The following is a 26,432-nucleotide window of genomic DNA, read 5'->3' as shown; positions in this document are numbered from 1 at the left end:
GCGTTTCATTTTCTAGGCTACTCACGAGCGCTATGTTGAAACTATTGGAAAAACATGACATTGGCTGACACAATCTGGTTAAAACGTTTGAAACTGCAAATAGCTTTGTAGGATAAATCGGATGTGTTACAAAAGTGTCAGAAGGGGTGACGAAATGGATCCTTGCAAGGGGGTGTCAACGCATCAGAGTCAGTGTATGATCTTTGAGAGAGAAGAGACCAAAAATGTCAACCCTATGACGTTAGTTCTGGCGCACGAATGAATTCCGAACGAATGGACGTGCGAGCCAAATTCGTGATCAGAAGACGCAAGAAAGAACAAGGCGAGAACGAGGTTGGGAGATCAGGGAAGCCCGAATTTTAAAACGCTGGGATTACCAATATTTTATAGCCTATTCAATTGTTATCTAGGGTGTTTTTCTTTGTTTGTACTAGTCACATGTGACTTTCTGGCGGAAACTGTCTTCTAGAATTACAGTGCACGGAACTTGGTAAGTTATTTTTTGATCTGGCATATTTCCGTGTGCTCAAATCATGAATGTAGTTAAATATTTCAATATTATTCACTTAATGTTTTGATCGGATCAGACATTTTTAAACCATAAAGTGTTGCTTTATATAATTTACAATAGGGAGGGCAATAACGCGTAAAACTGATCTACTCTTTTGGACTATTGTCTTTACGCATGGTGAACATGGAGAGGGTTATATTTGTCAGATATATGGGAACTTTTAAAGTTTAGTGACCAATAAACGAACGGTTTTCTCTCTCTCTCTAGTACTAGTACTCTCTCTCTCTCCAATCGCTTAGGACATCATGATGCCGTTCCTAAGAACCCTGGTTGTGCTGGCTGTCCTCTGCGCGCCAACCTCCAGCCTCTGTCTCAGACTGTACCAGAGCGACTCCAACCTCCTCTGTGACGATGACATACTAGCTGAGGTCCAGACGAACGACGTTCCCAGTGAAGAGTTCCCAGTGTCGGAAAGCTGGGGCTCCCTCTTCAAATCCGGAGACACTCTCTCCTCCGTAGAGTCGCGGGAGAAAAGGACGTCGACTTACCCCGCCAACTACAGGTTTCTCAGTCAGACGCAGCTAAGGAGTAAGATGTTCCAGAACAGCATAAATAATGACCGGCTAAGCAAGTTTACCCTCTCTCTAGATGTGCCCACCAACATCATGAACATTCTCTTTGACATCCAAAAGTCTAAGAACCTTCGCGCAAAAGCGGCCGACAACGCGCGTCTGATGGCGCAGATTGGACGAAGGAAGAGACAGTAGACTATCTCTCCGACGGTTGAAGCCGCTACCCTGATTATCCATTACATATTAGATTTTCACTCTGACAAATACGTATTGCTGGAAGTTTTATTTTCCCTCAAATCGAACTTTCAGATGCAGTATTTGTGAGATGTTTTTTTCCCCTGTGGTTATAATCTAGCAAATTTAAATACGAAACATAGGGATTATTGAGATGGACTTTTCTGAAGTACAATTGGAGTGTTTACTGTACAGGCCTATTCTATTTTAGAATCCCTGAAATTGAAGAAAATCAAAAGACAATTCGAGATTATTTTGAACAAGTCTACACACTGAATGATTTTCATTTCTGTTCAGAATATACATTTCAATTAGTTAAAATGAAAGTACTTTCAAGATAAGATTAGGCCCTATAAAGCTATACAACTTCTAGTCTTCCACTGGAGTGTTAAAGATCGAACCAGGAAATGTGGTATAATGAGAGGGGTCTTTGAAATTAGATAAGGCAAATGAGGAAATATGTCAATTGTACATGCATAAAATCAGTGGGTAACCTGTAATTAGCCTGAAATGGTTTGCATTTCCTCTCATTTGTGCCCGCGTTTTATAGGAAAAGCAAGACATTGCATATGCTTGAAATACAGGACAGTACGGTACAATACAAATTATGTGAACAAATTGCATTCATTGAAATTCGCACGCATTTTGCGGCATATTTAGTGTAAAGAGAAGCGAGTTAGCCTATATACCTTTGTGAATAGACGCTAGAATGTGAAATGTTTATGAGTTATTTCAAGGTAAATGCATGGTAGCCTCAATGTTTGATCATCAAATGTCTGTTATTTTTATACACAAAGGGATTATTTTTCCTCAAATAAAAGCAGATGAATTAAACGTTGTCTTCAATAACGGCCATTTTCACATTTAGAAGGTGTTGTAATTGAGGTGTTAGGCATAATCAAGTCAGTCAGTCAGTCAGCCAGCCAATGGAAAACAACAGCTTTGTCTATATGAGCTATAAATATATTATCGGCCCTATATATGCTATAGCTTTCAGGTGTGTTAAACACACACACACACGCACACACACACACACAGTTGGGAGTCATCAGTGACCATTACATTTCCTCGTCTCTAAATATTTTAGAGGCATTTAAATATGTGTTTTATTATGACATTGTATTATATTAAAAATTGCATTTATTATGACAAGTGAGCCTATATGCAAACTTGAATGTGTGAACCAGCTTCAGGTTAGGATTTTCTGTCATGAATCTTGTTCTTGAGGCAGCTCTGCAGAGTGGTCACTAGCTGGCACAGCCACAAAGTCGAAAGATCTGATTTTATACCTAACCCCAGTGGCGACCCGTCATTCAGGGCAGGTGGGGCAGAGCCCCACTTGTTTTGAGCCCCACCTGCCTGTTTTGCATGTTATTTTGGCATTAATACTTATCCGATAGCAGTTTGCAAACAATGTAAAAAAAGATGTATATCATTGAGTTAATAAAGCTGCATACAAACATGGTCTCTTTTTTGTTTTCTAGAGTAAGGCAGATACAAAATGCAGGTGTTTCAGGCTAGGTCAGTGCTTTCTGTGGTGGTGGGGCAAGCCAGCAGGAAATACGGACTGTTGCGTCGTGATTGGCTCAGTGTTCTGTCACTCATGGGGACATCCCAGTAACTTTGAGAAAACACACTTTATATTAGAGTTGTCTCAAAATGGCTATGCATATTCATGACATGAGGCTAGTAGCATAGCATCTCTCTCGATTGAATACAGGAGGGTGAAGTCAACAACCCTCGTTGAATATTCAAAATAAGATTACAATAATGACATGCATTAATCCACCAATCCAAACAAAGGATAGGCAGGAGCTAGACAGCCCGCTGTGCCTCTTTGTGGACAATGACTCCCATTGTTGGGGCAGAGAGACATGTATCTTGTCAGTATATCCATAATCTTTGCTACAATTAAATTACATTTCAATTGATGGCTGCTGTGATGGCACACTGTGGTATTTCACCCAATATATATGAACGTTTATCAAAATTAGATTTGTTTCAAATTCTTTGTGGGTCTGTGTAATCTGAGGGAAATATGTGTCTCGAATATGGTCAGACATTTGGCAGGAGGTTAGGAAGTGCAGCTCAGTTTCCACCTCATTTTGTGGGCAGTGTGCCCATAGCCTATGACGGCCTCTCGCAATAGCAAGGCTATGCTCACTGAGCCTGTACATAGTCTAAGCTTTCCTTAATTTTGGGTCAGTCACAGTGGTCAGGTATTGGTGTTTTACATTGTACACGGAGGATGCTTTTGTGAATTCTTGGTTGGTGAGCGGACCTCAGACCACAAAGGGCAATAACTGATTCAAGTATTTTTAGCCAGATCCTAATTGGGAGGGTGTAGAGGCCCTTCTTGCCTTGTCTCTCAGATTGTTCACAGCTTTGTGGGAGTTACCTTGTGGTGCTGATGTTTAGGATGAGTTATGTATAATGTTTTGTGTGCTCCATGGCAATAGTGTCTAGATGGTATTTGTGGTCCTTGCAACTGGACCTTCTTTTGGAACAGCATTATTTTTGTCTTACTGAAATTTACTGTGCAGAAGATCTAGGTGCTGCTGTAGACCCTCCTTGGTTGGGAACAGAAGCACCAGATCGTCAGCAAACAGTAGACATTTGACTTCAGATTCTAGTAGGGTGAGACCGGGTGCTGCAGACTGTTCTAGTGCCCTCGCCAATTTGTTGATATATATGTTGAAAAGGGTGGGGCTTAAGCTGCATCCCTGTTTCACCCCACGGCCCTGTGGAAAGAAATGTGTGTGTTTGCCAATTTTAACTGCACACTTGTTGTTTGTGAACATGGATTTTATAATGTCGTATGTTTTTTCCCCAACACACTTTCGATCAATTTATATAGCAGACCCTGAGTCAAAAGCATGAGAAGACTTTGCCTTTGTTTTGGTTTGTTTGTTTTCCAATTAGGGTGTGCAGGGTGAATACATGGTCTGTCGTACGGTAATTTGGTAAAAGCCAATTTGACATTTTCTCAGTACATTGTTATCACTGAGGAAATGTATGAGTTTGCTGTTAATGATAATGCAGAGGATTTTCCCAAGGTTGCTGTTGACGCATATCCCACGGTAGTTATTGGGGTCAACTTTGTCTCCACTTTTGTGGATTGGGGTGATCAGTCCTTGGTTACAAATATTGGGGAAGATGCCAGAGCTGAGGATGATGTTAAAGAGTTTATGTATAGCCAATTGGAATTTGTGGTCTGTATATTTTATCATTTCATTTAGGATACCATCAACCCCATAGGCCTTTTTGGGTTGTATATTGTCCTGTAGTTCATTCAATGTAATTGGATAATCCAGTGGTTTCTGGTAGTCTTTAATAGTTGATTCTAAGATTTGTAATTGATAATGTATATGTTTTTACTGTTTGTTCTTTGTTATAGGGCCAAAAAGATTGGAGGTGGTTTATCCATACATCACTGTTTTGGATAGATAACTCCTTGTGTGTTTCAATTTTCCCATAAGTGGTTAGATTCTATGGACTCTTCAATTACATTGAGCTGATTTCTGACTTGCTGTTCCTTCTTTTTCCGTAGTGTATTTCTGTGTTGTTTTAGTGATTTACCATAGTTAAGGCGTAGGCTCAGGTTTTCTGGGTCTCTATGTTTTTGGTTAGATAGGTTTCTCAATTCCTTTCTTAGGTATTTGTATTCTTCATCTAACCATTTGTCTTGTTGTTAATTTTCTTAGGATGTCTGCTTGACATTTTAAGATTTGATAGGGAAGCTAAAAGGTCAAATATACTGTTTACACGGAACCCAAACCGGCTGTGCGTGTGCGCCATCGTGCATAAATGTATTTTGCCCTCCCACACCAAGCGCGATCACGACACGCAGGTTAAAATATCAAAACAAACTCTGAACCAATGACATTAATTTGGGGACAGGTCGAAAAGCATTCAACATGTGTGGCAATTTAGCTAGTTAGCTTGCCCTTGCTAGCTAACGTTAATTTGTCCTATTTAGCTAGCTTGCTGTTGCTAGCTAATTTGACCTTGGATATAAACATTGAGTTGTTATTTTAACTGAAATGCACAAGGACCTCTACTCCGACAATTAATCCACACATAAAATGGCCAACCGAATCGTTTCTAGTCATCTCTCCTCTTTCCAGGCTTTTTCATCTTTTAACTTATATGGTGATCGCATCTAAACGTTCATTGTATTACCACGACTACCGGCAAAACAGTTTGTCTTTTAGTCACCAACGTGGGTATAACCAATGGGGAGATGGCACGTGGGTACCTGCTTCTATAAACCAATGAGGAGATGGGAGAGGCAAGACTTGCAGCGCGATCTGCGTCAAAAATAGGAATGAGTTCTATTTTAACCCTTGGCGTCGCAGACGCTCGTTAGCGCGCACAAGCAGTGTGGGTGCAATAATTGAATAATATGGATTTCTAAATATATTTTGCGACGCTCGCGCACGCGACGTGTCCGGTCTGGTCAGCATGTTAGGCTTTCTACTGCCAAGTTTACACCATATTTGTGAGGGAATATTTTCACCTCCAGGTAGGTGTTTGTCCCCCTGTGTGCTGAGAGTGTCAGGTTCTTGTCCAGTTCTGGCATTTAGGTTGCCACAAACTAGTACATGTCCCTGGGCCTGGAAATGGTTGATCTCCCACTCTACGATGGAGAAGCTGTCATCGTTAAAGTATGGGGATTCTATTGGGGGGATATAGGTAGCACACATGAGGACATTATTCTCTGTTTAGATAATTTCCTTATTAATTTCTAGCCAGATGTAAAATGTTCCTGTTTTTACTAATTTAATAGAGTGGGTTATGTCTGCTCTATATCAAATGAGCATACCACCTGAGTCTCTTCCCTGTTTCACACCTGGTAGTTCGGTGGTTGGGACTACCAGCTCTCTGTAACCTAGAGGTCAACCAATGGGTCTTCTCCTCTATACCATGTTTCTTTTAGGATGATAACACATATTTTTTTATAACTAAACACAGATAGACCATAGCCTGTCATTTCAAATGGAAACAAATGAGTCATAGTGGGTAGAACAAACAAGGAGGTGGGCAGAGCCAAGCACGAGCTAGCGAGATCCTATTGACGCATTCTTGTAGGCATCTGCATATTTCCATTAGGGAACCCCTCCTCTGTGAAGTACACGTGTGACATAGCTAAATTCGCCTTTGCACTCCTAAACAACGCAATTTTTACAAACTTTTGCAAAGGGTAAAGTCTACAATACCTAGTCCACTCTGTTCATTACAGATTTTAGTTTTGGGAACAGTATTGATTACATTTTTCATCAATGAGAGAATTTGCAGAATGGCAGCCAAAATCTATCTCTTTCCATCTTCTCCCAGGCTCCCGAGTGGCACAGTGGTCTAAGGCACTGCATCTCAGACCCTAGAGAAGTCACTACAGACACCCAGGTTCAAATCCAGGCTGTATCACAACTGACTGTGATTGTGAGTCCCATAGTGCGGTGCACAATTGACCCTGTGTTGTCTGAGTTTGGCTGGTGAAGGCTGTCATTGTAAATAAGAATTTGTTCTAAACTGACTTGCCTGGGTAAGTTATATTTATTTTTTGCATCTCCCACTGCCGGCCAGTGGGCTTCCTCTCACTACCATATGTGGTAGTGTGTGGAAACGCCAAGCAGATGCTTCACATTTATATGTCCGGTGAAACATTTGTCTCATTGTTCTATCTGTGATGGTACTTTCTGTATTTCCAATGTCTTTGATTAAGTCTGTGCTCCTGCTCTTTAGGCCAAAGGGAGATGACCCCAGACCTTGTATATTCCAGGATGAGATAGTAAAAGCGTTGTATTCCATAGTGTCTAGTCTTGTTTTCGTGTGGTTTATGCTCAGACCACTACAGTAGGTGTGAGCAGATCATGTTGAGTATCTGATACATACTTTAGGTCGCAGGATGGGGCAAGCCATCATCTATGCCAGTGGTCACCAACCAGTCGATCGCGATCGACTTTTCGATCTCCAAGGCATTGTGTTCCTTTTTTATTATTAGTCTCGGGCTGTTGGTGGTAGGTGCAGCCATTTCAGCTGCCCTGGCGCCAGGTAGGAAAACTGTTGCCATTTCATGTGTCTGAAGGTACAAACTCCCACCACTTCCCCGTGGGCCTAGAGAGGAAATCAAGTGCACTATGCTAATGCAGGCCAATCAGATTGCTCAGATGACCGAGTCTGTAGTAAGGTAGCAGGCATAAAAGGAAGCTATGGCAAAATTGATACTGTGAGATTTCAAAACGTTTAAAACCATGACTAGAGAGAAACTGCCAACGAATACAGCAGAGCTGCTGTTTTTATGAGAAAGTTCATGTTTAAGTTCTGTCTCAGCACTGTCAAAACTTTGTATTCAGCACTTTTATAACCCATAAAATGTGCATTCTTCCTATTTCCACTCAGCGCTACAACAATCAGTGCAGCAGTAATGAATGAGTAGGAAAGTGTATTGATAGGCTGGCGTTGTTGTTATTAGCGGCTTGGGTCTTTTTTTAATATTGAGGAATATTTCATTTTCTCTGTTCATAGGAGTAACAACATGAATTTGTGCATGAGACAGAAGTAATGCAGTGCAACTCGAGTTTCGCCATCATCTGGAAGACGGTGTCCCTTTTTGGTCAGTGTCAGTGGAGGAAAGGGAGAGCGGAGGGATGTTGAGAGACGGACCCTCAGTCTGCTGCTCTATCCCTCAGATGCAGGCACCATCAGCTCAGTAAAATAAAAAGCAAATTATTTAAATGTATGCTCACTCAGCTGTGCCTCACAAGTAATACAACAATGGATCTATTACCGGTGTGATCATATAGCCTACCTCAAATTTTGAAATATAATTTTCCCGAACAACAATGCATTGGTAGGTCAATTCAAGCAAAGCCAGTATGCCGTGATAATGTATTGGGCCTATAGCTTACTGCACAAACCTCATTGCTACAGTACTGTTTTTAATTGGTTAATGTTGCATATGCTTTCATTGTTTAAGTCATGTTAATAAAAACATCAGAGCGGTAGATCTCGGCATGCATTTTGACTCAGAAAGTGATCTTGACTCAGAAAAGGTTGGTGACCACTGATCTATGCTCAGCTCACTACTCCCCCTGCTGCAAATCATTACATTTTACGTCATTTCCGTCGACATGGACACAGACAGGAAGGTTGCAATTGGCGACGTGGAAGTGACTAGTCGTCTGTTGTGAGGCTACACCAACCACACTGATCCACAAACATTCCGTAACAATGATAAAGAAATTTGACAAGAAGGACGAAGAGTCTGGTAAGATAAATTAAGTGTAAAGAAATCAATATAGCTACTTGGAAATAGGTAACGTTTTTTTGCCAACTAGTTACCGCTGACGTTAGCTAGCTAGTAGCTAGCATTCTAGCTAGGTAACGTTAACTACACTAAGTTGGTATTCGTTTGGTGGATATTTTTTTGTTGTCAAAAAGATGTCTGTCTTTGTTGATCACACTAGCTATGTGTGTCTATTTGTTGAGCAGATATGTAAATTGCCTGCTAGCTAGCTTAAAGCGTCTCTATCTGTCAAATTAGCTTGCAAACTAGCTAACGTTAGTTGGTTATGAAGACTAAGTTAACTGTGCCTAGTAAAAAATACACTTATTCTTCTTTGGCTATGCCGTGTAAAATTTGATAAGAGATTCAATATCTAGTTAGCTACATGTGTCTATCGATGTACCGTATACTGGTAGTTAGTTAGCTAATTTAGTTCATTTAAAAACTGTCAATGTCGTCTTGCTCACTCAAGTTTGTTGACCATAACTAGACGAGGTTTAAGCTACTACTTAAGTTATCTAGTTACGAAATCCACATTCAACACGATATAGTAATGACGCATAGTAAGCGAACTACCTAGTTAGTCTTTATAGTTCCAATATAATCCAATTGTGTCTTAATGTGGCTATTTTCTCTTCGCTGCAACAATTAGGAAGTGGCTCTAACCCTTTCCAGCATCTTGAAAAGAGTGCAGTGTTGCAAGAGGCTCGTATCTTCAACGAGACTCCGATCAACCCCAGAAGATGTCTCCACATCCTCACCAAGATCATTTACCTGCTCAACCAGGTGAGAAACAACCCCATAACATGCAAACCAATTGTTTTGCATGTATACCCTTTGATATTAACAGAAGATGTTTTTATGTTCTGTCTAGGGGGAGCACTTTGGAACTATGGAGGCGACCGAGGCCTTCTTCGCAATGACCAGGCTCTTCCAGTCCAATGATGTGAGAATAAGTAATTGCTTTGGGTTTAATTAAATTATTGCTGATCATACAAGTAAACAACATTATCGACAGAACATACCGCAACATATACAATACATGATGACATAAACTCACAAACTAACCTCAAAAAGGTCCAACTAGTGCCATTAAATGAGTATTCAATGAGTAGTGTTGTAATTGACGTATTGTAGAGATGTGGCGCGTAGTGTTTTTGTATAGCATTATCTGCTTTTTGAAAATGTTTCTCTGTATTCCTCCAGCAAACCCTGAGAAGGATGTGCTACCTTACCATCAAGGAGATGGCCAACATCTCTGAGGATGTCATCATTGTCACCAGTAGCTTGACCAAGGACATGACTGGCAAGGAGGATGTGTACAGAGGACCTGCCATCAGAGCTCTCTGCAGGATCACGGATGTCAGTCTGTCTCTCTCTCCCTCCCTGTCTTTGTGTCTGTCTGTCTGTTTCTGTTTCTCTCCCTGCTTTTTATTAGGCTGTGTTTTCTTTTTGTTTCCATTCTGATAGCTGAACAGTATTTTATTTTTTACATCCAGCTTACATTGTGTTATTGTAATTGGACTAAACCTATGCTTTTTGGTCAAACTCAAGCCCTACTTTGTAACTCTGTCACACAGACCACCATGCTGCAGGCCATTGAGAGATACATGAAACAGGCCATCGTTGACAAAGTGCCCAGTGTGTCCAGCTCTGCCCTGGTCTCCTCTCTGGTAAGAAATTACCCACACGGCGCCTGGATGTCTCAAGGTGACTGTGTCATTTGTAAGTACTCCCATTGCTTTGTGGGTAATGTATTTTGTGGTTTCTGTGTGTCTGTAGCACATGGTTAAGATGAGCTACGACGTGGTGAAGCGCTGGGTGAACGAGGCACAGGAGGCAGCTTCCAGTGACAACATCATGGTCCAGGTGGGTTACACACACTCTGTTGATAACCTGTTCATTAGGCACCAAGCAGAAGAAATAACCTATGTTTTACTGTTATTTTCACTCATTCAATATGAAATGCACTGAAAAAGGTTTTGATATGTTGTTCCCTAATGAACACAACCCGGGTAAGTTGAAAGAGAATCACTTCCACTGTGACCTCTGTGTGATTCCCCCCAGTACCACGCCCTGGGCCTGCTGTACCACCTGAGGAAGAATGACCGACTGGCCGTATCCAAGATGCTCAACAAGTTCACCAAGTCTGGCCTCAAGTCCCCCTTTGCCTACTGCATGCTCATCCGCATCGCCAGCAAGCTGTTGGAGGAGACCGAGGCAGGGTAGGTAGCACCATGGAAGCACTGTCACGCAGACCGAGGCAGGGTAGGTGGCACCGTGGAAGCACTGTCACGTAGACCGAGGCAGGGTAGGTGGCTCCGTGGAAGCACTGTCACGCGGACCGAGGCAGGGTAGGTGGCACCGTGGAAGCACTGTCACGTAGACCGAGGCAGGGTAGGTGGCACCGTGGAAGCACTGTCACGTAGACCGAGGCAGGGTAGGTGGCTCCGTGGAAGCACTGTCACGTAGACCGAGGCAGGGTAGGTAGCACCATGGAAGCACTGTCACGCAGACCGAGGCAGGGTAGGTGGCACCGTGGAAGCACTGTCACGTAGACCGAGGCAGGGTAGGTGGCTCCGTGGAAGCACTGTCACGCGGACCGAGGCAGGGTAGGTGGCACCGTGGAAGCACTGTCACGTAGACCGAGGCAGGGTAGGTGGCACCGTGGAAGCACTGTCACGTAGACCGAGGCAGGGTAGGTGGCTCCGTGGAAGCACTGTCACGTAGACCGAGGCAGGGTAGGTGGCTCCGTAGAAGCACTGTCACGTAGACCGAGGCAGGGTAGGTGGCACCGTGGAAGCACTGTCACGTAGACCGAGGCAGGGTAGGTGGCACCGTGGAAGCACTGTCACGTAGACCGAGGCAGGGTAGGTGGCACCGTGGAAGCACTGTCACGTAGACCGAGGCAGGGTAGGTGGCACCGTGGAAGCACTGTCACGTAGACCGAGGCAGGGTAGGTGGCTCCGTGGAAGCACTGTCACGTAGACCGAGGCAGGGTAGGTGGCTCCGTGGAAGCACTGTCACGTAGACCGAGGCAGGGTAGGTGGCTCCGTGGAAGCACTGTCACGTAGACCGAGGCAGGGTAGGTGGCACCGTGGAAGCACTGTCACGTAGACCGAGGCAGGGTAGGTGGCACCGTGGAAGCACTGTCACGTAGACCGAGGCAGGGTAGGTGGCACCGTGGAAGCACTGTCACGTAGACCGAGGCAGGGTAGGTGGCACCGTGGAAGCACTGTCACGTAGACCGAGGCAGGGTAGGTGGCACCGTGGAAGCACTGTCACGTAGACCGAGGCAGGGTAGGTGGCTCCGTGGAAGCACTGTCACGTAGACCGAGGCAGGGTAGGTGGCTCCGTGGAAGCACTGTCACGTAGACCGAGGCAGGGTAGGTGGCACCGTGGAAGCACTGTCACGTAGACCGAGGCAGGGTAGGTGGCACCGTGGAAGCACTGTCACGTAGACCGAGGCAGGGTAGGTGGCACCGTGGAAGCACTGTCACGTAGACCGAGGCAGGGTAGGTGGCACCGTGGAAGCACTGTCACGCAGACCGAGGCAGGGTAGGTGGCTCCGTGGAAGCACTGTCACGCAGACCGAGGCAGGGTAGGTGGCTCCGTGGAAGCACTGTCACGCGGACCGAGGCAGGGTAGGTGGCTCCGTGGAAGCACTGTCACGTAGACCGAGGCAGGGTAGGTGGCTCCGTGGAAGCACTGTCACGTAGACCGAGGCAGGGTAGGTGGCTCCGTGGAAGCACTGTCACGTAGACCGAGGCAGGGTAGGTGGCTCCGTAGAAGCACTGTCACGTAGACCGAGGCAGGGTAGGTGGCTCCGTGGAAGCACTGTCACGTAGACCGAGGCAGGGTAGGTGGCTCCGTAGAAGCACTGTCACGTAGACCGAGGCAGGGTAGGTGGCTCCGTGGAAGCACTGTCACGTAGACCGAGGCAGGGTAGATAAACACTGTCATGGACTGTTTACTTGAATGTGTTTTCTAGTCTGTCTACAGTGGGTTGGTGTCTAGTATTCCCTTTCATTGATATGTATAGTTTTTATTCAACACCAGGGGGAAGTGATCTGTGTAGCGACATCATGCATTTTTAAATTTTATTTATTTAACCTTTTATTTAACTAGGAAAGTCAGTTAAGAACAAATTCTTATTTACCATGACAGACTACCAAAAGGCAAAAGTCCTGTGGGGACGGGGGCCTGGGATTAAAACAAATAAAATAAATACAATATTAATATAGGACAAAACACACATCAAGACAACACTACATAAAGAGAGACCTAAGACAACATAGCAAGGCAACAACACATGACAACACAGCATGGTACAGAAGCAACACAACATAACAACATGGTAGCAACACAACATGGTAGCAGCACAAAACATGGTACAAACATTATTTGGCTCAGACAACAGCCCAAAGGGCAAGAAGGTAGAGACAACAATATATCACACAAAGCAGCCACAACTGTCAAAGTCCATACACATGGCAGCGGAGGACACAGAATGCACAGTGTCAAATTTTACTTTATAAACATATTGGGATATTTTTTTTGTCTTCTTGTGTGTGTGGCATTGTAATACAAATGGTTGGCTATTTTCTGTTTGCAGACATGACAGTCCCCTGTTTGACTTCATTGAGAGCTGTCTGAGGAACAAGCATGAGATGGTGGTGTACGAGGCAGCCTCGGCCATAGTCCACATGCCCAACTGTACTGCCAGAGAGCTGGCCCCCGCTGTCTCTGGTGAGTCTCTGTAATTACAGCCAGTTTGGTAAATACACCTTACTTTCTGGTGTCCACATTTGGGTACCTACCTGAAAAAATAGATATTAGAGGTTGTAGTATCCTATGAACCTAGTACCTCTGGTTTTACCACTTGACTGTCTGTTATTGTGTTTCTCTCCAGTCCTGCAGCTGTTCTGCAGCTCTCCCAAAGCAGCCCTGAGATACGCAGCTGTCAGGACCCTCAACAAGGTGGGTCTCCACTTCTCCATGCTCTTCATTACTTTGTTACCTGTGTTTTACATTGAGTATACTGTATTTACAACCGCGTTCCGCCGTTTGTCCACCAGGTGGCGATGAAGCACCCGTCGGCCGTGACTGCGTGCAACCTGGACCTGGAGAACCTGATCACTGACTCGAACCGCAGCATCGCCACGCTGGCCATCACCACGCTGCTGAAGACAGGCAGCGAGAGCAGTGTGGACCGCCTCATGAAACAGATCTCCTCCTTCGTCTCTGAGATCTCTGACGAGTTCAAGGTGAGGAGGAGGATGAGTTTTAGTTTAATGTGTAGTTTCTCCTCAATGATATGCTCTTGTTTTTCCCCTCTACAATACTCTAGTTTAATAATTTAGGAATATAATTAGTTGGATAATCAATTAGAATACATTCAATATGTAATCCCCCCCCCAAAAAATATATTTGTCGGAAGTTAAACTATATTTTAAACAAACCACAACTACTTTAATCTATTTCCAAATGGGATATTATTTCACCAAAGTGAATTCCTATCCTCTGACTGCTGAGTGTGTTTCAGGTGGTGGTTGTGCAGGCCATCAGTGCCCTGTGTCAGAAGTATCCCAGAAAGCACAGCGTCATGATGAACTTCCTGTCCAACATGCTCCGAGACGACGTGAGTGGAACACCCTGACTGAGCAGCCTAATGTCTTTTTTCACTGATGTGTAGGACAAGAGAACCTATTGAAGGACATTTATGTTTCACTGACATGAAACCATCTGGACTACAGACAAACAGGAGCTCTTTGGCCAACTCTGGCACATTTACATTGATATGACTACTCAGTTTTCTGATTTTATGTACCACTGTCCCTGAAACATAAATTCTTTAAATGATGCCTCTCCTCTCAGGGTGGCTTTGAGTACAAGCGGGCCATCGTGGACTGCATCATCAGCATCATCGAGGAGAACCCAGAGAGCAAGGAGACGGGGCTGGCCCACCTGTGTGAGTTCATCGAGGACTGTGAGCACACGGTGCTGGCCACCAAGATCCTCCACCTGCTGGGCAAGGAGGGCCCGCGCACGCCCTCGCCATCCAAGTACATCCGCTTCATCTTCAACCGCGTGGTGCTGGAGAGCGAGGCCGTCAGAGCCGGTGAGAAACGGGGGAGTGTGTGTGTTAACCCCTGCTGGCCTGGAGTTGTCAATAGCATGTGTGTTTGAGAGACAGAGTTGTGTGTGTCTGGGTGCAACATGAATGGTAGTTCTGATAAGTCTGTTGGGATTGGCTCCATTAACTGGTGACATCACCAACCATGAAAGGATCAATTCACTAATATGAAGACAAATGGTATTTGCGCCTGGCTTTTCAACAGAAACTCACTGTTAATCATAAAAGGTTTAAACTAATGTGAGTTACCACGTTGTTGTAGTTTATACACATTGTGTAATAACTAAGCTCCTTTCTCATCCCTGTAGCTGCGGTCAGTGCTCTGGCTAAGTTTGGAGCCCAGAATGATGACCTTCTCCCCAGTGTGTTAGTCCTGATGCAGAGGTAGAGACAGCCTTTCACTGGCTCCCGGTCATAATGATCCATTTCCTGTGTGGTTACCACTCTAAAGTGTGTTGACGTATGGTGTGTGTTACTAGGTGTATGATGGACAGTGACGACGAGGTGAGGGACAGAGCCACCTTCTACATGAACGTGCTGCAGCAGAAGCAGAAAGCCCTCAACGCTGCCTACATTTTCAACGGTGAGAACACACACTGCGCTCCTAGTCTCCTAACTTGAGAACACTAGAGTGTGTGGACATATCTGTTCCAATTCAGGAAGTACGGTTGTGTTCTTTGATTGTGGTCACTCAAACTGTCTCAGTGAATCGACACGTGCAGAGAATTTATTTTTCTCCATCGAACCTCAAAATGAATAAATGTATTTCCTTTATTGAACCGTCTGTGTCTCCTCCTGTCAGGTCTGTCGGTGTCTGTCCCGGGTCTGGAGAAGTCCCTCCACCAGTACACCCTGGAGCCCACAGAGAAGCCCTTCGATATGAAGTCGGTTCCCCTGGCCAACACACCCATCACAGAGCAGAAGACCGAATTCGCTCCTGTGGCCACTAGCAAGCTTCCAGAGAAACCAGGCCCGACTCGCCAAGACATCTACCAGGGTACAGTCACCTTACTTGAAACTATCATGGCAAGACATGGCGTTATCACAAGGAAACAAAACATTTGGTCTGAATTTCTGAAGTTAAAGGACCCAGTCACATTTATTTTCCAAGCTATAAGCACACAGTATTTTGCATGGAAACACGTTCTTAATGAACCATATAATTCAGTCTGCTAAGAGTTATTAGCCATGGAAAACCAAATATCATAGTAGCAGTAGTTGTGATACTAGTATTGTGGCATCAACAACTTCAGAGCAGCAAAAACTTGAGGGCAGCTATAATATTGTAGTAGTTAGGACTAGGGGTGGATTCAGCTATAATATTGTAGTAGTTAGGACTAGGGGTGGATTCAGCTATAATATTGTAGTAGTTAGGACTAGGGGTGGATTCAGTTATAATATTGAAGTAGTTAGGACTAGGGGTGGATTCAGCTATGATATTGTAGTAGTTAGGACTAGGGGTGGATTCAGCTATAATATTGTAGTAGTTAGGACTAGGGGTGGATTCAGCTATAATATTGTAGTAGTTAGGACTAGGGGTGGATTCAGCTATAATATTGTAGTAGTTAGGACTAGGGGTGGATTCAGCTATAATATTGTAGTAGTTAGCACTAGGGGTGGATTCAGCTATAATATTGTAGTAGTTAGGACTAGGGGTGGATTCAGCTATGATATTGTAGTAGTTAGGACTAGGGGTGGATTCAGCTATAATATTGTAGTAGTTAGGACTAGGGGTGGATTCAGCTATAATATTGTAGTAGTTAGGACTAGGGGTGGATTCAGCTATAATATTGTAGTAGTTAGGACTAGGGGTGGATTCAGCTATAATATTGTAGTAGTTAGGACTAGGGGTGGATTCAGCTATAATATTGTAGTAGTTAGGACTAGGGGTGGATTCAGCTATAATATTGTAGTAGTTAGGACTAGGGGTGGATTCAGCTATAATATTGTAGTAGTTAGGACTAGGGGTGGATTCAGCTATGATATTGTAGTAGTTAGGACTAGGGGTGGATTCGGCTATAATATTGTAGTATTTAGGACTAGGGGTGGATTCGGCTATAATATTGTAGTAGTTAGGACTAGGGGTGGATTCAGCTATAATATTGTAGTAGTTAGGACTAGGGGTGGATTCAGCTATAATATTGTAGTAGTTAGGACTAGGGGTGGATTCAGCTATAATATTGTAGTAGTTAGGACTAGGGGTGGATTCAGCTATGATATTGTAGTAGTTAGGACTAGGGGTGGATTCAGCTATAATATTGTAGTAGTTAGGACTAGGGGTGGATTCAGCTATAATATTGTAGTAGTTAGCACTAGGGGTGGATTCAGCTATAATATTGTAGTAGTTAGGACTAGGGGTGGATTCAGCTATAATATTGTAGTAGTTAGCACTAGGGGTGGATTCAGCTATGATATTGTAGTAGTTAGGACTAGGGGTGGATTCAGCTATAATATTGTAGTAGTTAGGACTAGGGGTGGATTCAGCTATAATATTGTAGTAGTTAGGACTAGGGGTGGATTCAGCTATAATATTGTAGTAGTTAGGACTAGGGGTGGATTCAGCTATAATATTGTAGTAGTTAGCACTAGGGGTGGATTCAGCTATAATATTGTAGTAGTTAGGACTAGGGGTGGATTCAGCTATAATATTGTAGTAGTTAGGACTAGGGGTGGATTCAGCTATAATATTGTAGTATTTAGGACTAGGGGTGGATTCAGCTATAATATTGTAGTAGTTAGGACTAGGGGTGGATTCAGCTATAATATTGTAGTAGTTAGGACTAGGGGTGGATTCAGCTATAATATTGTAGTAGTTAGGACTAGGGGTGGATTCAGCTATGATATTGTAGTATTTAGGACTAGGGGTGGATTCAGCTATAATATTGTAGTAGTTAGGACTAGGGGTGGATTCAGCTATGATATTGTAGTAGTTAGGACTAGGGGTGGATTCAGCTATAATATTGTAGTAGTTAGGACTAGGGGTGGATTCAGCTATAATATTGTAGTAGTTAGGACTAGGGGTGGATTCAGCTATAATATTGTAGTAGTTGGGACTAGGGGTGGATTCAGCTATAATATTGTAGTAGTTGGGACTAGGGGTGGATTCAGTTATAATATTGAAGTAGTTAGGACTAGGGGTGGATTCAGCTATAATATTGTAGTATTTAGGACTAGGGGTGGATTCAGCTATAATATTGTAGTAGTTAGGACTAGGGGTGGATTCAGCTATAATATTGTAGTAGTTAGGACTAGGGGTGGATTCAGCTATAATATTGTAGTAGTTAGCACTAGGGGTGGATTCAGCTATAATATTGTAGTATTTAGGACTAGGGGTGGATTCAGCTATAATATTGTAGTAGTTAGGACTAGGGGTGGATTCAGCTATAATATTGTAGTAGTTAGGACTAGGGGTGGATTCAGCTATAATATTGTAGTAGTTAGGACTAGGGGTGGATTCAGCTATAATATTGTAGTAGTTAGGACTAGGGGTGGATTCAGCTATAATATTGTAGTAGTTAGGACTAGGGGTGGATTCAGCTATAATATTGTAGTAGTTAGGACTAGGGGTGGATTCAGCTATAATATTGTAGTAGTTAGGACTAGGGGTGGATTCAGCTATAATATTGTAGTAGTTGGGACTAGGGGTGGATTCAGCTATAATATTGTAGTAGTTGGGACTAGGGGTGGATTCAGCTATAATATTGTAGTAGTTAGGACTAGGGGTGGATTCAGCTATAATATTGTAGTAGTTAGGACTAGGGGTGGATTCAGCTATGATATTGTAGTAGTTAGGACTAGGGGTGGATTCAGCTATAATATTGTAGTAGTTAGGACTAGGGGTGGATTCAGCTATAATATTGTAGTAGTTAGGACTAGGGGTGGATTCAGCTATAATATTGTAGTAGTTAGGACTAGGGGTGGATTCAGCTATAATATTGTAGTAGTTGGGACTAGGGGTGGATTCAGCTATAATATTGTAGTAGTTAGGACTAGGGGTGGATTCAGCTATGATATTGTAGTAGTTAGGACTAGGGGTGGATTCAGCTATAATATTGTAGTAGTTGGGACTAGGGGTGGATTCAGCTATAATATTGTAGTAGTTAGCACTAGGGGTGGATTCAGCTATAATATTGTAGTAGTTAGGACTAGGGGTGGATTCAGCTATAATATTGTAGTAGTTAGCACTAGGGGTGGATTCAGCTATAATATTGTAGTATTTAGGACTAGGGGTGGATTCAGCTATAATATTGTAGTAGTTAGCACTAGGGGTGGATTCAGCTATGATATTGTAGTAGTTAGCACTAGGGGTGGATTCAGCTATAATATTGTAGTAGTTAGCACTAGGGGTGGATTCAGCTATGATATTGTAGTAGTTAGCACTAGGGGTGGATTCAGCTATGATATTGTAGTAGTTAGGACTAGGGGTGGATTCAGTTATAATATTGTAGTATTTAGGACTAGGGGTGGATTCGGCTATGATATTGTAGTAGTTAGGACTAGGGGTGGATTCAGCTATAATATTGTAGTAGTTAGGACTAGGGGTGGATTCAGCTATGATATTGTAGTAGTTAGGACTAGGGGTGGATTCAGCTATAATATTGTAGTAGTTAGGACTAGGGGTGGATTCAGCTATGATATTGTAGTAGTTAGCACTAGGGGTGGATTCAGCTATAATATTGTAGTAGTTAGCACTAGGGGTGGATTCAGCTATGATATTGTAGTAGTTAGCACTAGGGGTGGATTCAGCTATGATATTGTAGTAGTTAGGACTAGGGGTGGATTCAGCTATAATATTGTAGTAGTTAGGACTAGGGGTGGATTCAGCTATAATATTGTAGTAGTTAGCACTAGGGGTGGATTCAGCTATAATATTGTAGTAGTTAGGACTAGGGGTGGATTCAGCTATAATATTGTAGTAGTTAGCACTAGGGGTGGATTCAGCTATAATATTGTAGTAGTTAGGACTAGGGGTGGATTCAGCTATAATATTGTAGTAGTTAGGACTAGGGGTGGATTCAGCTATAATATTGTAGTAGTTAGCACTAGGGGTGGATTCAGCTATAATATTGTAGTAGTTAGGACTAGGGGTGGATTCAGCTATGATATTGTAGTAGTTAGGACTAGGGGTGGATTCAGCTATAATATTGTAGTAGTTAGCACTAGGGGTGGATTCAGCTATAATATTGTAGTAGTTAGGACTAGGGGTGGATTCAGCTATGATATTGTAGTAGTTAGGACTAGGGGTGGATTCAGCTATAATATTGTAGTAGTTAGGACTAGGGGTGGATTCAGCTATAATATTGTAGTAGTTAGGACTAGGGGTGGATTCAGCTATAATATTGTAGTAGTTAGCACTAGGGGTGGATTCAGCTATAATATTGTAGTAGTTAGGACTAGGGGTGGATTCAGCTATAATATTGTAGTAGTTGGGACTAGGGGTGGATTCAGCTATAATATTGTAGTAGTTAGGACTAGGGGTGGATTCAGCTATAATATTGTAGTAGTTAGGACTAGGGGTGGATTCAGCTATGATATTGTAGTAGTTAGGACTAGGGGTGGATTCAGCTATAATATTGTAGTAGTTAGGACTAGGGGTGGATTCAGCTATAATATTGTAGTAGTTAGGACTAGGGGTGGATTCAGCTATAATATTGTAGTAGTTAGGACTAGGGGTGGATTCAGCTATAATATTGTAGTAGTTAGGACTAGGGGTGGATTCAGCTATAATATTGTAGTAGTTAGGACTAGGGGTGGATTCAGCTATAATATTGTAGTAGTTAGGACTAGGGGTGGATTCAGCTATAATATTGTAGTAGTTAGCACTAGGGGTGGATTCAGCTATAATATTGTAGTAGTTAGGACTAGGGGTGGATTCAGCTATAATATTGTAGTAGTTAGGACTAGGGGTGGATTCAGTTATAATATTGTAGTAGTTAGCACTAGGGGTGGATTCAGCTATAATATTGTAGTAGTTGGGACTAGGGGTGGATTCAGCTATAATATTGTAGTAGTTAGGACTAGGGGTGGATTCAGCTATAATATTGTAGTAGTTAGGACTAGGGGTGGATTCAGCTATAATATTGTAGTAGTTAGGACTAGGGGTGGATTCAGCTATAATATTGTAGTAGTTAGGACTAGGGGTGGATTCAGCTATAATATTGTAGTAGTTGGGACTAGGGGTGGATTCAGCTATAATATTGTAGTAGTTAGCACTAGGGGTGGATTCAGCTATAATATTGAAGTAGTTAGGACTAGGGGTGGATTCAGCTATAATATTGTAGTATTTAGGACTAGGGGTGGATTCAGCTATAATATTGTAGTAGTTAGCACTAGGGGTGGATTCAGCTATAATATTGTAGTAGTTGGGACTAGGGGTGGATTCAGCTATAATATTGTAGTAGTTAGGACTAGGGGTGGATTCAGCTATAATATTGTAGTAGTTAGGACTAGGGGTGGATTCAGCTATAATATTGTAGTAGTTGGGACTAGGGGTGGATTCAGCTATAATATTGAAGTAGTTAGGACTAGGGGTGGATTCAGCTATAATATTGTAGTAGTTAGGACTAGGGGTGGATTCAGTTATAATATTGTAGTAGTTAGCACTAGGGGTGGATTCAGCTATAATATTGTAGTAGTTGGGACTAGGGGTGGATTCAGCTATAATATTGAAGTAGTTAGGACTAGGGGTGGATTCAGCTATAATATTGTAGTATTTAGGACTAGGGGTGGATTCAGCTATAATATTGTAGTAGTTAGCACTAGGGGTGGATTCAGCTATAATATTGTAGTAGTTGGGACTAGGGGTGGATTCAGCTATAATATTGTAGTAGTTAGGACTAGGGGTGGATTCAGCTATAATATTGTAGTAGTTAGGACTAGGGGTGGATTCAGCTATAATATTGTAGTAGTTGGGACTAGGGGTGGATTCAGCTATAATATTGTAGTAGTTAGCACTAGGGGTGGATTCAGCTATAATATTGTAGTAGTTAGGACTAGGGGTGGATTCAGCTATAATATTGTAGTATTTAGGACTAGGGGTGGATTCAGCTATAATATTGTAGTAGTTAGGACTAGGGGTGGATTCAGCTATAATATTGTAGTATTTAGGACTAGGGGTGGATTCAGCTATAATATTGTAGTATTTAGGACTAGGGGTGGATTCAGCTATAATATTGTAGTAGTTAGCACTAGGGGTGGATTCAGCTATAATATTGTAGTAGTTAGGACTAGGGGTGGATTCAGCTATAATATTGTAGTATTTAGGACTAGGGGTGGATTCGGCTATAATATTGTAGTAGTTAGGACTAGGGGTGGATTCAGCTATAATATTGTAGTATTTAGGACTAGGGGTGGATTCGGCTATAATATTGAAGTATTTAGGACTAGTGGTGGATTTGGAACTGGGCCTCTCCTCTAATCTCTCCTCCTCCTGTCAACAGAACAACTGGCAGCCATTCCAGAATTCCAGGGCCTGGGTTCTCTCTTCAAGACGTCGGAGGCGGTGCAGCTGACCGAGGCGGAGACTGAGTATGTGGTGCGCTGCGTCAAGCACACCTTCGCCAGACACATGGTGTTCCAGTTCGACTGCACCAACACGCTCAATGACCAGCTCCTGCAGAAGGTAGGGCTACACTGGTGCGCTGTAGGAAGTTCACGTCTCCTAGAATGCACAGCCATTGTCAATGTGTGGAGGTCTAGTTGGGTGCAAAATGGCTGCAGTGGCATCACCCCAAATCCCTCCTTACACTGTAGATATCTTTGAGCAGTTTGAAAAGCATAATCCTATTCAATTAATTTTATAAAGCTTTATTGTCCATTCAATTGACAGTAGACAGAAACGTGACTTTGGTGCCTCACATTTAAAATCTACAACACTGACATTAAGACACAGGACTACATGCATAGAAATGTATTAAGTGGAAGTCCACTGGGTTGTTGTCCTTCAGGTTATGGTTCAGATGGAGCCGTCGGAGGCCTACGAGGTTCTCCACTACGTCCCTGCTGCTAACCTGCCCTACAGCCAGCCTGGCTCCTGCTACAGCCTGGTCAGACTGCCTGAAGATGACCCCACCGCAGGTTACTTTTATTAAACCTGTGTGTAACTGTGTGTGAGGGAGAGAGAGAAATAATCCGTTTTCATGAGGGCGACTCTGAAGTGCTTAGTGTGACGTCAGCGTTGTAACTCTGTTAATACCCTTCTCAGAACTAAAGAATCTGAATGGTTTTCAATTGAGAGAAAAGCACTTATCTGCTGGCCTTCTTCAAACACTAAGGACACTTACTTACATCACGTAGCCTAGTCATGTAATGTCTGCACTGTCTATGTCATATTAAATGTGTTCTCTGCTCTCCAGTGTCCTGTACGTTCAGCTGTACTCTGAAGTACCTGGTGAAAGACTGCGACCCCAACACAGGAGAGCCCGATGACGACGGTTACGATGACGAATATGTGGTATGAGCTCAATATAAAACCTATTTTAAAAATTTTACTCATTTATCCAAAAAATAATTATATCTTGTTTACCGTCATTTGCCTAAATTCTCTATTCTCCCCTTTTTCTACCTTCTCTGCTCTCCTCTACCCCCCCCCCCCCCCCCCGTGTGTGTGTCAGCTGGAAGACTTGGAGGTGACCGTTGCAGACCACATCCAGAAGGTGTTGAAGCCTAACTTTGCCGCAGCCTGGGACGAGGTGGGAGACGACTTTGAGAAGGAGGAGACGTTCGCCCTGGCCTCTGTCAGAACGTTAGACGGTAATTATTTCAATCGGGATCTTTGGATTTATCACCCCAACATTGAAACACAGTGTACATTCTGTGAGCTGTTTTAGACCAGTGGTTCCCATACATAGAAATATCATCATTAACAGTTGTATTGATTTTCTCCATACTTTTCTCTTTCCATTGTGACTCACTTAAAGCCTTTTGAGCTTGTTTGTGAGGCATCAAATGGGCTATTTCTGACCATAATTCAGTCTTTAAATAGAACCCAATGGAACTGACTGTTGGAACTGACTTCGTCAAAGTGTTTGAACTATGTATTTAACCCAGGTCTGGAGTCGGAACTGGCCTCGTCAAAGTGTTTGAACTATGTATTTAACCCAGGTCTGGAGTTGGAACTGACTTCGTCAAAGTGTTTGAACTATGTATTTAACCCAGGTCTGGAGTCGGAACTGGCCTCGTCAAAGTGTTTGAACTATGTATTTAACCCAGGTCTGGAGTTGGAACTGACTTCGTCAAAGTGTTTGAACTATGTATTTAACCCAGGTCTGGAGTCGGAACTGGCCTCGTCAAAGTGTTTGAACTATGTATTTAACCCAGGTCTGGAGTTGGAACTGACTTCGTCAAAGTGTTTGAACTATGTATTTAACCCAGGTCTGGAGTCGGAACTGGCCTCGTCAAAGTGTTTGAACTATGTATTTAACCCAGGTCTGGAGTTGGACCTGACTTAACGTTAAATGATCTTGTTAATTATCATCTTATGACACTGCAACATACTTAAAGCAGAGTGAGTAATATGTGTATTTGGACACAGGCACACTGAAGGCAGGTTGTATCTAGGGGGCTACAGTGTGTCAAGTAAAATCTCCAAGTTGTCTCTGTCGAGGCTGGTGGTAACGTCTGTCGGGGCTTGTGGTAACGTCTCTGTCGGGGCTGGTGGTAACGTCTCTGTCGGGGCTGGTGGTAACGTCTCTGTCGGGGCTGGTGGTAACGTCTCTCCTGACTCTCTGGTCATTCAAAATCCCATGGTACTTATTGTAAGAGTAGGGGTGTTCACCCCGGTGTCAAGGCTAAATTCCTAACCTGGACTCCTTCCATCATGGCCACCTAATCATCCCCCTCATTCTTAGTTGGCATATATCACTCCTCACCGCTCCTCGTACATCACTCCTCACCACTCCTCGTACATCACTCCTCACCGCTCCTCGTACATCACTCCTCACCGCTCCTCGTACATCACTCCTCACCGCTCCTCGTACATCACTCCTCACCGCTCCTCGTACATCGCTCCTCACCGCTCCTCGTACATCGCTCCTCACCGCTCCTCGTACATCGCTCCTCGTACATCGCTCCTCGTACATCGCTCCTCGTACATCGCTCCTCGTACATCGCTCCTCGTACATCGCTCCTCACCGCTCCTCGTACATCGCTCCTCACCTCTCTAGCTGTTGTGTGGTGAGCGTTCTGGCACAACAATGGTTGCTGTGCATCACCCAGGTAGAGCTACAACACTGACGGTGGATGAGTTTCCCTTTACTATATAAAGTCCTTAGACTACCTCAGTTGGTAGAAAGGCGCTGTATATATCCAATCAATCATTATTATTTGTATACGATCACTTATGTGTTATGTGAGGAATATTTCCAAAATTAAAATCACTTGGAGCTGATTTCCTGGAGTGTGTATACTTGGAGCCAAGTACCACCACCTGCGGGCCAAATTCAGCCCGCGGTCCGCCAGATGGGGGAAGCCTCCTGTTGAGGCTGTTGGTCACCTCTCTGTTCCCTGTTGTCTCTGTAGAGGCTGTTGGTCACATCTCTCTGTTCCCTGTTGTCTCTGTAGAGGCTGTTGGTCACATCTCTCTGTTCCCTGTTGTCTCTGTAGAGGCTGTTGGTCACATCTCTCTGTTCCCTGTTGTCTCTGTAGAGGCTGTTGGTCACATCTCTCTGTTCCCTGTTGTCTCTGTAGAGGCTGTTGGTCACATCTCTCTGTTCCCTGTTGTCTCTGTAGAGGCTGTTGGTCACATCTCTCTGTTCCCTGTTGTCTCTGTAGAGGCTGTTGGTCACATCTCTCTGTTCCCTGTTGTCTCTGTAGAGGCTGTTGGTCACATCTCTCTGTTCCTTGTTGTCTCTGTAGAGGCTGTTGGTAACATCATCAGTTTCCTGGGCATGCAGCCCTGCGAGCGTTCAGACAAGGTCCCAGAAAACAAGAACTCACACATCCTCTTCCTTGCCGGTGGGTGTTTTATTTATTTATTGTATCTTGATTTGAATTAATTATTGTTTTGCTTTGTGAATTGTATTGTAGGCTCATTCTGTGCCCTTTATTACCGTAAATATGTTAAGTTCAGTTTCTAACCTTGACACGGCAGCTTGTTCAACTTCCTGTCACTAGTGTGATGGAAGCAAGCCCCCCATGGTATGAATGACAGTTTCTGTGTCCCTCCCCTTCCTCCAGGTGTGTTCCGGGGGGGTCATGACGTGCTGGTTCGCTCGCGCCTGGCCCTGGCAGACGGTGTCACTATGCAGGTGACGGTCCGCAGCTCGGATGAGACTGTTGTTGACATCATCCTAGCCTCCGTGGGCTAGAGGGCCCAGCGGGGCATGTTCACCAACAGGCCGTGTGAATACAATGGCATATTCTAATAGTTTTCTCCTCTTTTTCCCATTCACAATATTCTCTACACAATGTCCTCCCCTGCTTTATGTCGTTGGAATGTGTCTTGTGTTTTTGGGTAGTCTGAGATGGAAGACATTATGGTGAGGTGTGTGTACTACTGGCACCCTTCAACACAACTCATCTCTGTAGACTGGCCCCAGATCTGTTTGTACTGTATAATCTACTCCAATGGTCATTCATAGGTGTTGGCAAGGCAGCACAAACAGATCTGGGACCAGGCTAGTGTCATTAATGGCCCACGTTTTATTATATCTATTAAATGTTGACCATGGAAGTACTGAATTATTGTTACAA

At 43.5% G+C, this 26,432-nt stretch overlaps 2 protein-coding genes across 2 annotated transcripts; both read left to right on the top strand.

The window, feature by feature from the left end:
- Positions 1-816: 816 nt before the first annotated feature.
- LOC120032119 (urocortin-3-like) lies at positions 817-1,278 on the top strand. Its single transcript, XM_038978060.1, has one exon. The coding sequence runs from the start codon at positions 817-819 to the stop codon at positions 1,276-1,278; it is 462 nt and encodes a 153-aa protein (XP_038833988.1).
- Positions 1,279-8,455: 7,177 nt separating this feature from the next.
- Positions 8,456-26,420, top strand: LOC120032263 (coatomer subunit gamma-2). Its single transcript, XM_038978273.1, has 21 exons — positions 8,456-8,587; positions 9,258-9,391; positions 9,480-9,551; positions 9,812-9,967; positions 10,186-10,278; positions 10,388-10,474; positions 10,673-10,830; positions 13,221-13,354; positions 13,518-13,585; positions 13,684-13,872; positions 14,151-14,246; positions 14,483-14,726; positions 15,050-15,125; positions 15,221-15,324; positions 15,544-15,738; positions 22,181-22,362; positions 22,688-22,817; positions 23,096-23,193; positions 23,354-23,492; positions 25,596-25,694; positions 25,917-26,420. The coding sequence occupies exons 1-21, from the start codon at positions 8,551-8,553 to the stop codon at positions 26,045-26,047; spliced, it is 2,622 nt and encodes an 873-aa protein (XP_038834201.1). The 5' UTR covers positions 8,456-8,550; the 3' UTR covers positions 26,048-26,420.
- Positions 26,421-26,432: the final 12 nt, after the last annotated feature.

Source organism: Salvelinus namaycush, chromosome 38 (genome assembly GCF_016432855.1).
Source record: "Salvelinus namaycush isolate Seneca chromosome 38, SaNama_1.0, whole genome shotgun sequence".
NCBI lineage: Eukaryota > Metazoa > Chordata > Actinopteri > Salmoniformes > Salmonidae > Salvelinus > Salvelinus namaycush.
Note: the sequence above shows the minus strand (reverse complement) of the source record. Positions and strands in the feature narration are given on the sequence as shown.

Excerpts from the sequence above, each read along its gene's own strand:
- LOC120032263 (XM_038978273.1), top strand. The coding sequence starts at position 8,551 with ATGATAAAGAAATTTGACAAGAAGGACGAAGAGTCTG. Across the intron at positions 22,818-23,095 it reads TGAAGATGACCCCACCGCAG|TGTCCTGTACGTTCAGCTGT; the intron begins GTTACTTTTATT and ends TCTGCTCTCCAG. Across the intron at positions 23,493-25,595 it reads CTCTGTCAGAACGTTAGACG|AGGCTGTTGGTAACATCATC; the intron begins GTAATTATTTCA and ends TTGTCTCTGTAG.
- LOC120032119 (XM_038978060.1), top strand. The coding sequence starts at position 817 with ATGATGCCGTTCCTAAGAACCCTGGTTGTGCTGGCTGTCCTCTGCGCG.